The 11,286-nt window shown below is 44.4% G+C and overlaps 1 protein-coding gene and 1 long non-coding RNA gene across 3 annotated transcripts in view; one reads left to right on the plus strand and one right to left on the minus strand.

Annotated features, from left to right (window-relative positions):
* MYOT (myotilin) overlaps positions 1–11,286 on the plus strand; it is a 31,482-nt gene that overhangs the window by 18,219 nt on the left and 1,977 nt on the right. The window contains exons 1-7 of one of the 2 annotated variants that reach the window (XM_040573029.1): positions 757–1,135; positions 2,625–3,224; positions 5,328–5,478; positions 6,925–7,023; positions 8,859–8,908; positions 9,460–9,592; positions 10,750–10,957. In XM_040573029.1, the coding sequence (XP_040428963.1) occupies positions 2,791–3,224; positions 5,328–5,478; positions 6,925–7,023; positions 8,859–8,908; positions 9,460–9,592; positions 10,750–10,957 (1,075 nt within the window). In that variant the 5' untranslated portion in view covers positions 757–1,135; positions 2,625–2,790. Of the gene's footprint in view, positions 1–756; positions 1,136–2,624; positions 3,225–5,327; positions 5,479–6,924; positions 7,024–8,858; positions 8,909–9,459; positions 9,593–10,749; positions 10,958–11,286 lie in introns of those variants that run through there. The other variant, XM_040573028.1, reaches the window with a different exon arrangement.
* Positions 128–8,894, minus strand: LOC121077657. The gene is made up of 3 exons (XR_005824226.1): positions 8,837–8,894; positions 5,828–5,948; positions 128–379 (listed from the first exon to the last, which is right to left on the minus strand). It is a non-coding gene; the product is annotated as an uncharacterized LOC121077657 (long non-coding RNA).

Genomic DNA, 11,286 nt, shown 5'->3' on the forward strand with positions numbered 1-11,286 from the left:
GGTTACTTCACCTGCATTTATGTCGAGCTTTCAGTATCTGCTGCCTTTAAGCCTTAAAAGCAGTGCCAAGTTTTATCACTACCGGGGCAATTAGCTGCTGTAGCTAACAGTTATGGTATATGAAGAAAGAAGGAGTTTCACTGAGATGCTTAACAAAGCAGGATTCGGGGGTGTCTCAGCACATAGCAGCAGCCCTCTGCTGCTGCCTGCTACAGGCAAAAGCTGCTCTTCTCTTCAGCACCTGCAGGACTTCTTCAGTTCTTTGCTTTCTCCTGCTTAGTCCCAGCATGTCACAGGGAGCAAGGCTGACCCTCAGCAGTTTGATCGGTGGGGAGGGCCGGGAGCTCCATGCCCACTGCTGCTGCCAGCCTGGGCAACCCTGGAAAACCACAGACTTCACAAACAAAGCCTCAGCTGCCGACTGCGTGGAGCGAGACCAAACAAATACCTGGGCTCCGGGAACACCCACGGCTGCTCCAAGTTGTGGCCCGACAGTGAAGCCACTCATCCCACAGTGGCCATGCAGGGCTGAGCCCCAGGGAACCATCCCAGCACCGCTCCTTTAGGAGGGGCCTGTCTCAGCTCCCCAAGTGAGCGGGGTCTGGGCCTCACTCCTGGAGGGGCTCAGCTCCTCCGTGAGCCTTGGAGGCCCAGCCTGGCGGTGGGGCACGGACACAAGGACTTGGGGATGCTAGGGCATGGGGATGCAAGGGCACAGGGATGCTAGGGCACAGGGATGCAAGGGCACGGGGATGCAAGGGCACGGGGCATGGAGATACAAGGGCATATGGCACGGGCACAGGACACGGTGATGCAAGGGCATGGTGCCGCCATGCGGGCAGGTTTTACCGCTGCCCACACTACGTGATTTGCTGACCACAGGCACCTGCCAAAAAATGAGGCTCTGGCCCTTAAATGAAGTGCCCCCAAGAGAGCTGGGCTGGTAGAGACTCTTATTCTGACACTGGTGTAGCAGGAGGACAGGCAGGTCCAGCGGTGTCATTTGTTGGCAGCACATTAAAGTCTCTGGTCTTATAATGCTACGCAGAGGGCTACTATGACAGTCTGTGTCAGTGAATGACAGCCCCTTCCCAAAATACTGGTTAAAGCCCAGGTGACAACTTCCAGGCTGTAGGTAAGGTCCTTTTTTTTTTTTCTTCCATCATTTTTTATTTCAAATCTGCTACTGAGCTGGCATGAAAAATTGCAATGCGACAACTAATGCTGAGATAAAAATGTACCTTTAAGGTACTGTGGGTGCAGAGAAGGGAAAAATGTTTCTTTTTTAAAGAAAGCAAAGGTTTTCTTACTGCTCTTTGTTTTCATCTGGTAAAGTCAAAAGTTTACTGTTTGTTTTCCAAATCAAGGTGGAATGATTTGAGGGCAATGTAACTTATCCCTTGCTGTGACGGGTGGATCTGTGCATCATGGGGCAGTGTTCATTTAGTATCTTATTTTACTGCGGTATTTTAGAAAAGAAAGTAAAGGTCACTTGCTGTACATAGCCTGTAGATGAAATGAATGAACCGGTACACAGGCAGTGATATCAAAGTGGTACAAAAACAAGATTCAACAAGTTTTTTGCACTAGTGAATGAGAACGTAGTTTGGATATGCTCCAAAAATTTCAGCTGGCTTCAAATTCCAAGAACACGACAAGGGGAAAACCAGGGAATTTTTACTACAAAACCTGTTTACTTACTGTTAATTTACAACTACTATTCGTAACTACTTTTAGGAAATGAAAGCTTTAAATCTTCATAAAACAAGAGCAACGTCTTCAGCTGATCTCCCCCCAAGGAATTTCTGACCCCGTGGATCCCTTCTTTGGGCTCTCCAACGAGAGGAATACAATATACTGTGTATATATAGCAGCAAAACAGCTGATCTCAGTGGGGCAAGATTACAATTTTTTCCAGCACATGTAACTGTGTGGATTTACATTCTCATTTTTTATTAGTAGCTTTTCATTTATTTGGGGGCGGGGGGGGGGGGGGGGAGGGCTGGTACTTACTTATCCTGGAGCTGAAGTTAGTTGTCAGTCTCAACAAACTCAGTAAGTTTGCTTAAATGAAACATTCCCCTTCTGTAAATTGGTGAGATACCAGGTTTAGATATCAATGACTTCCAAAATAAATGGAGGACCTCTGAGCTGCTTGGCGGGCCCTACTTTATCCTGGGGCTATGTCATTCTGGCAATTATTAGCCACAACAGCAAATCTCAGGAAATCTCTTTGAACAGAAAAACACCGTCCTCGGCATTCCAATCCCAAATCTCAATTTGATATAAAAAGATCTGAATTCAAAAATTTGGTGATGGGTTGTTGCAATAAGCCAGTTGCTATTTCTTTCAGAAATTACTGGGCTCTTGCAGATAAGATAGCCATGGTAAGCACTGCAGCTGGGTCTGATGGAGTGCGTGACTTGTTCTTTTAACCTGAAATGTTTGTATATTTTTGAAATAGCTCTAATCAATCCTAAATCATCTTATTTTAAGCTTAAGCTTTAACTGTCAACTGCCTGAACATAGTATTCTTTGGACTGCTAATGACTGCTCACAACATGGTATTTTTGCAACTTAAATTGTGATGTACAATTTACTTTATCTGTATTGTCTTCCTTAAGGGAAAATCCACACCAAGAAAGCCTCTATTCTGCAAGGCCAGGGTTCCATTCTATCCAGGAGCCCAGCCAAGACAGCTTTCGTGGCCTACCAGCTAGTTTTTACCCGTCACCTATCCAAAGCCAGTTATCACCAACAAAAACCCAGGACAGTCGTGAAACTTCTCCTATGAGTGTCCATAATTTCCCATCCGTTTCCTCTATGTGCCAACCAACCATGTTTAACTACGAACGTCCAAAACACTTTATCCAGTCTAAGAATGTGTGTCAAGGGCAACAGCAGCCTCCGGGACCTGCAACCTCTACAGAGCCGAGCAGACAAATCAAACAGTCCTCCATTCTAATACAGCCTCGTAACCCTAGTGGGCAGAAATTCTCCTCCTCGTCATCGCTGAGCTCTTCAATCACGCTCTCCTCGCCTTCCTGTAGTGCCCCTAAGGAATCCACATATCCCGTCACGCCTGCGTCTGCGCAGTCTCCTGCTAGCTCATCATCCGGGCAACGGCTTATATCCATGCCTAACCAACCCCCCGCAGCATTCCTGTGCTCAGTGCTACCCTCGCAGCCTGATTATAACAGCCAAACTCCTCCTGGGGAACCTCAGTAAGTATACACAGGCTGCTAACTTCCCCTTGCTTTAATCGGGCCTGGCCTGGCCTCTCCTGCGCACTGACCAACCCGACCCCAGCCCGGCCAGCTTGGCCGAAGCCAATGGTCCAGCTCCCATTGACTTCTGATGCGCGAGGCAGGGCTTTGCATGCGTGAAGTGAGGCGGGTTAGGAGGCTGAGTGCTTGCCCTTGGTGTCTCTGTGGGAAAGAAGGGTATAAATGAGGAATTGAACTGCCCAGCAGTCACGCCACTGGCTGTTGCACACGTTTGTCGGGCTCAGTTTGAACGGTTTAGTGTGATTTGATGGGAATCACTTGTTTAACGGTATCCAGAACAGAAGATAGTCGGCCATCTCAAATGAACTTCTCTCAACAAACATGCCTTGTGAACAGCGAGGAAGGTAGCAGTATGTTTCACATACTGCTGTTTCACAACATTACGATTCCTAGTAAGTCTCAGCAGAATTTTCAGGCTCTACATCATGATAGGACTCTACACTTCCCTACAATACAGTTTTCATTAATCATACGTACTAGCAGAAAGGCAGCCGCTTCAAAATTTTACCCCTTAAGACCAAAGACCAAATTCTTTCCTGAATAAGTATTATATCATTTTGCCTTTGGGCTGCAATCCAAATACCTCCCAAGGTCAGTGAGATCTCAAAGGGAGCTGGGTCTTGCCTTCTCACCAACTTGTACTCCTGCCAATATTAGCTGGAGGTCCCAGGGAAAGTCAGTGCTGAATATCCAGCAAAGGGTATTAGAAAGGTGATAGGGGCAGGGGGCTCATGCTGACCTGGGTATAAATATAGGTTTCAGTGTCAGTTTGTATTCAGGAAACCTGAACGTTCCTGGGTTGGGTTTTTTTGCTATTTTTTTTGGGTGGTTTTCGGAGCACAGCACTGTGGGAAGGTAAGACCAAGAGGGGTAGCTGGGACACTGAGAAGAGCTTTTTAAAACTCCTGCAGGAGTCCTTGTGGGTTAGCTATGCATCTGGAGTAACTGCTGGGATTTGTGTATGTGGGGGGAGGTTGTTTGTTTTCATAGCAAAGGGCTTTGGTACCTCACTATGCCTTTCACATAAGCTGCTCCAAAGAACTAAATGCAGCATCCTGTGAGTTGAGAAATCATTTTCCTAATTATTATACAGACGGGTAAATGGGGCATGAGACTTTATTAATCTGTTGGGCAATTTATTAAGTTATAACTTGGGCAAGCTATTAAGTCCAAGTAGTTCTGGAACACACATGAGAATTATAACTCTTCTGCCCTATTGTAATCAGGGGACCAAAATCCTAAGCGACCAAGGCAAGAGGATTTAGATACAAATAACTATGAGGCCCTGCTGTGTTTAAGGAATGGGGTTAGATCCTGTCAGCACAGAGTGCTGTGACCTCTTGTAGACCTTCACAACCTGGTGAGGGATGCTCCTCTTTTCCTAGCACCTTTCAGAATCAAGTCTACTATCTAACTTGCTGCCAGAGCCAAGACTTGATCGTCTCTTGACTATGGATTACAGAAGCAGGCTATGTGGGGATTGTAGCATGGCACCTAAAGACCCCTGTGGGATAAACTTAGTTATTGGACATCTGAACAGAAATACCTTCTGGGGCCCTGAAGAAGAAGATAGTAAATCATTTGTCCACACATAATGAACTAGTTTGTAACTCTGCTGTGGATTTGCAGCACCAAGAGCCTTTTTAGCAATCGAAATTGTACAGGAGTGAAGTTCTTGAGGGAGAACTTGCTCCTGGAGAGACTCTCCAAGCTCAGTGGAGTTCTCAAAACACCGCTAGCCTGGCTGCATGCATTCAAACCAGGACAGAGGCCACAGCAAGATTTCGGGATGCTGAATGGTGACCCACAGCAAGCGACTGTGACAGTGCTGTGGGATGACACTGAATGACTTGATTAGACAATGATGCTTCCCCCTAAGTTTTCTGTCCTCAGTCATGCCACCTAGCCTATCTATCTCCCAAATTCTTTACAGGTTCCTTTGAACCACAGTTTCTAGGTAGCAGATTCACATTTGTGTCTATAGTGAACAGCCAAGCAAGCCTACAGGAATAACTTTGTTTCCTCTTCCTGCATGAGTAGTTACTCAAAGCCAATGTATAACAAACAAGCTAGCATCAACTCTATGCAGAAGACGTCTGACCAAGAAATTCGAGGAACAAAAGAGGCCCTCATCCAGGACTTGGAAAAGAAACTCCGGTGCAAAGACAACCTTCTCCAGAATGGCAACCAGGTAAGGGAAAGCTGCTGACTAAAGAACCAGTTTGCTCTGCCCATGTTTCACCCTGCATTCCAATCCTGGAGTTAATAAGCTACCCAAATCATTAGAAACTTGGAGAAATACCGATACTTAAAAGCTTACTCTAGAGAGTATCTAGAGAGTATCACCAGATGTGGTAAACCTCTTTGATTTCTTTTTATACGAACCATAACCAATCAAACAAAACACGTGACCTTTTATGATAAAGTCTGTGAGCTATAAGAGGGTCTTAGACTCAGTGCCTATCTATTCATTCTGTGAAGGGACAAAATATAATCCTCTTGATCAAGAAATCGAAACCTTGGAGACAAAAATTGCTTACCAGTTGGGAAGCGCATTGCAACAAGCTCGAGTAAGCAGGTCTTTAATGCAAGTTGCAACCTTCCTGCTGGTTGGAGGCAACTAGTAAAATCCCAGTGTTTATAGTTCTCATCTTCTTTTCCCTGAAATAGAAATGAGTTTTGCCATTACTATCAGTGGAAAAAGGCTTGTATCATATATATATATATATATATATATATAGTCTTAAACATTGAAGGAAAAATAATGTCAGGTCAAATATGAGTTAATATGTCCCTGACAGGAATGTCCTATCTGCTGTAAGAAAGTTTGCCATTGCAAGCCAGCCTTTCTTCCCATAGGAAGCCAGGCTAAAAATAAGGCTTATGCAATCACCACTGTGTCCCCTCCTCCCCTTGTCCTCCAACAACGTCTGAACCAACTGGCCACTCTCAGCCACACTTAATCTTAGCAGTAGTGATCTCAGGGATATTATGCTCTCGCAGGTTTTGCAAAAGGTCTTGCTCTCTTCTAAGGAAAAGTCCCCCAAGCCTTCTCAAATTGTTATCCACACAGGAGTAATCACATATATATCCTGTACATGAGGTAAATTTAGTCAGTTTGTCCTCACCTCATAAATCCAAACCCAAGATAAACTCTTGGGAAGCCAAGTTTCAGGTGTTTTGGTGCTTGTAGGAATAACACATGGGAGTAGGGGACAGTAGCATCTAGCCCCTAGCTGCTGAAGTAAATCCACAGCTGAATGACTTGGGAAGTTTTCCCAGTGCTAACAGAAAGGTACCCTGGGACTTACTCTGGCTTCCGAGATAATGCCATCAGTTACCCATAAATAATCCCAGCGTGGAAAAAAAAAGAGGCGTGGAAGGCCACAGATGGCATTAGAGAGGCTTTGATGAACAGGCAGTTTAATCTTTTATGCATTTCAGTGCTGTATATATTGAGGCTGACTTCAGTAGGCATCACGGACTGCAAACACGCTGTAACAGAAGCAGGGTTTCTATTCAGCCACTGCTTTCATTGACAACACCCTGACTTTGTGGCATATTAATGCGTTCTTACAAGATGAACTGAAATAGTAAATGGACTTACGACAAGAATTCCGCTCTGCTCTGCTTTTAGCGATTAACTTATGAAGAAAGAATGGCTCGCAGGCTGCTAGGACCAGAAAACGCTGCATCTGTGTTTGAAGCACAAAGCGAAGATATGCAGAACGCACAGGTAAACGGGGCCTCTCTCTAGAGCAGTAATTTCCTGGTGGCGGTGCTGTGAACTGCTTATACTTAAAGAGGATGGAAGGAGAGAGGGTGTTTTCTTGGTACCAGTGCAGGAGAGGGAAGGGAAGAGCTTTTGCTAGCAGATCTCTGTATAGCTGGGATTTGGGTTTGGGGGAGATGATGTTGGAGGGGGGGGCAGTTTAAGCACCGAATGCTGGCAGTACTTACACCATCCCCTTGCTGGGCCTGATCTGTAGGAATGACCTCTCTAGGGAGGAATTGCAACAGCTGCTACCCAGCACATTGCACTCTGCCTGTGACAGGCAGGGAGAAGCACAGCGAGGGATCCAGGTACCCACTCTAATAGCCTGAGTTCTGCCTTGGCAAGGACAGCAAGATTTACACCTGTCACTGTTTGGAGTCAGTGACATTGACTACAGGAGGTCAGGGCTTCGGGGTGGGATTGGCTGGATTTTATCCCTTCCAGAAGCTTGCAATTGTTAACAGAAGACAAAGCAGTTATTTTAGCAGCCCACATGCTGATAGCCAAGAATCTATTACTACTGGCATGTTCAAAAACATTTTAGCTGGGGACTTGCATCATTCATTGGTTATTCAGAACGGGCCAGTTAAAAGCTCTCTCTGGCACTTCTTTGATCAAAGTTACTGGAAATATCTGTGATGTGGCACTGGACACCTGTGCTGCCAAAGAAAACATCCCTCCTGCTGCATGCATGCAGAGAGCCAGCAGGCTGGCATTCATCTTTCCAAATGCAGTTAGCAAAACTCTTCAATACAAGAGACACTTAAGATCACAGCAAGGGTGGAATACACAGTTTGAGCTATTTCTCCCCAGCAATCACCTGACAAAAGCAGACAAGAAAGGAATATGATGGATGTCAGAGAGGATGGGAGACCTCATTTTATTTTGCATAAAAATGCTCCATATAAAGTGGAAGGAGAAATTGGCTTATGTTTAGATTTATTTTTTTTAATTCAGTATTGTATTCACTGATTCATTCAGGGAATGAAGCTAAAACTTTATTTAAATCTAAACCTTTACTTACGTGATGCTTGCCCTGAACTGAAGGCTGATTCTGTGTTTGAAGTTTAAACCCAGGCTTAAGTGTTCCACAGGAATGGGCTACGGAGTGCAGAACCAAGCACCGTAATGGCAAACACCCCAGAAATGTCCATGTAGCATTTCCTCTGCCTGATTCCATTGCTAAAATGAGTCACTGGTGATAAACTCTGCTTATATTTTCCAAATATCCAAGCTCCTATCAGGAATCAGTCCTGGGTACTTCAGCAGATTTACTCATGTGATTGTGGAGCTGTCAGTAAGCTTACTTGGTGCTGTGATGTAGAAAGAAAAATATTTTCCAGCTCCGCATGTGTTCTCTGCTACTGGTACCATATTTAAGTGGGCACAATACTATGTTCTTGCCAGTGATTCCACTTCTATTCCTGCTATTGGGAAGGACATTCTGTACTTAGTTCTCATTTTAGATACTGCCAGTAGCATTACTCCCCTCTAACAAAGGTTATTGGCTTGCCAAAGGCCCAGTGTGCCAAACGAAGCTGCTGCACCTATCACCTGTGCAGAGTGACAAGAAGCTGTTCTATTAATAGTACTTGTTGCTAGCACAGCAGAAAGTCTAGCGTGAAAAGAGAGCATGTTAGCATACGATGCAAGTTCCTTTACATCTTAGCCCAACAACTCCTAAGTATTCAGTGTGCTTTAAGGAGCAGTATACTAACTCAAAATGGCTTCTCATTTGGTTTATAGATTAAACTTCCTCTGTAAATTAATTCACCTTTTGTCTTCCTCTTTCCAAGCACCAGAACGCAGAGAACATCAGGCTGCAGGTTCCTACAACACATGTAAGGTAATGCATAAACCTGTGCTGCGCTACTCTTCGAGACCTTATTTCAGATATTTCTAGACAATGCTAGCATTCCTTTGCTTTTCATTTTTCCTGAAGTAGTAATTACTAAACTCATTTACTTCAACTAAAATGCTAACATTAGAGGATGGCTGCTGAAGCCTGTGGTGTTAAAGCAGTCAATTCTAAGTATAACACTAAATTTTGAAAGACTTGTATCTAGGGCAAATATGTGCCATAGTCTAGAATATACTTTTCTAGTCAAAGCAAGGCCCAACAATGTAAATGATAAAACACAGCATGATGAAACACAGCCCACATTGTTCTTGTAAATTCTTTTGGATATTAGGCCAAAGATGAGTTTTGCTATGTTATGCTTCTGTGTTAAACTGAATAACTTCAGCAAGATGAGTGGTTCATCAGTACTCATGCCTCACAGCTGAAAAACAACCAGAACTGTAGTGTTGGGTTCCTAAGCCTCCTGAGTGACTCAGCACTGCAGTGAGATCTGTGCTATGGTAACTTTTATACAACCGCTACTGTCCTCGTTTTAGGAGCAGACCATCCTCAAGAGGAGATGAACGTGGACATGATGCAATTCAGGAAAAGTTTTTTCAACCACGTTTTACACAAGTGCCAGAAGATGTCATTATTGAGGAGGGGCGATTCTGCAGGCTCGACTTCAAAGTAATACCAGCCTTTCACTTTCAGTCCCCTTAGCTGTGTGGTGTGTGTGGCATGAATAGCTCTCTGAGCTGCAGTGCCTTTGTGGCTTGATGAGCCAGAGCACTAACAGCAGGTTGCACAGGGTCTCTCCAGGCAGTGTAAAGCTGGTAACAGAAGATGGGTAAATGTGTTGACGTTTTCCCTTGGAAAACATAAGTGGGATTAGTTGCATAAGAGTATGGCTAAAGCTAAATGCTGGTAAATATGGACCACCACAGAAGACTCACTAGAGCTCAATGCAAAGACTGAATATTAAGACCTTGCTTCAAGAAACCTTTTAGAGAAGTGACCTTGTGCTCTCCACTGGGACACCCGCTGGCTTCAGTGGAATGGAAACCCGTCCAGCACAGCCTATGTAGGAGAGGACTGCCTGCTTTTAATGAGCCCTCTATAAGGCTCATTAAAGTGTGCCCTGGCTGGAGCAGGTATCTGGCAAGGAAATGTACTAATTACAAACAAATAGAACAGCAGAGTGGCCTGAGACTGCACAGTAATTGTGCCAACCCTAGGGTAAGAAAGAACCTGGTGCTTGCACATACGCAGCTTTACTGCAAATATTGTTTTCTGATTGTGGCATGACTTGTTTTTTTCCCAATTGCATCCAGAAGGACTTCAAATCCCTTGCCTTAAATAGAGTCAGGCAATACCTTAACGTGACCTTTAGCCATTTTGCTGTGATGCGATGGACAGGGATGTTTCTGACTGTGATGGACAACCTAGAGCATGTCTGCACGATACAGTTTATTTACATACTTTATCAAAATTGCACAAATTTTGGCACTGCTACAGTGCTAGCTGTGAGATTGATTAGACGGGTGAGCTCCCTCCCACCACGAACCCACAATGAACACCTTTGACTTAATCAAACCTATTTTATGGGATGGGAACAACAGGGGTTTGCAGGAACAGCATCCACTGTCTTGCAGCTAGAGCTCATCTCTGCACAGCACTCCACGAGCCTTCCTCTCTGCGCAGCACCACATTAATATTCAAAAATTAATTTTTTGTAGTATGACCATGACTTGATCACCCATATACATCAATCTCTATACAGCATTGAAGAGTTTGTATCATCTTAAAGCTTTTTAACCCTTTTGCTGCTTTTCTCCCCTTCACAGGTTAGTGGGCTGCCAACCCCAGATGTGATGTGGTATCAGAACGGAAGGATGGTACATCAAGACCAGTTTCATAAAATGATCGTGTCAGAAAAGGGATTCCACTCATTTATTTTTGAAGCAGTCAAATCATCTGATGCAGGGACATACGAATGTGTGGCTGTCAACCGTGCAGGAGAAGCATCTTTTGCAGTAAAAGTGGAAGTAATTGGTAAGACAGAGAAAACTGATGATTATCAGACACAGAGAACCTCAGTCATCTAATGCCTTCTTCTGTGTGTTTGGGATATTAAAGCAATTACAAAGTAGAGGCAGATCTCCAGATCTTCAGGCTCAAAGTATAACAAACACTTTACCTTTTCCAAGACTATTTTAACATACACATTTGGGATGAAACATTTCTTCAAAACCCTTGTAGTGGGGGATTTAAACTTAGTGTGATATCCAGAATTTGGGACTTGCTCATCTCTTAGAACTGACAGCAACTCTCCCCCTAAAGTGGGTTGTGGCTGCTACACCCCTATGCACATGAGAATGAAC

The sequence above is a fragment of the Cygnus olor genome, chromosome 14 (genome assembly GCF_009769625.2).
Source record: "Cygnus olor isolate bCygOlo1 chromosome 14, bCygOlo1.pri.v2, whole genome shotgun sequence".
NCBI classification, from domain to species: Eukaryota; Metazoa; Chordata; class Aves; order Anseriformes; family Anatidae; genus Cygnus; species Cygnus olor.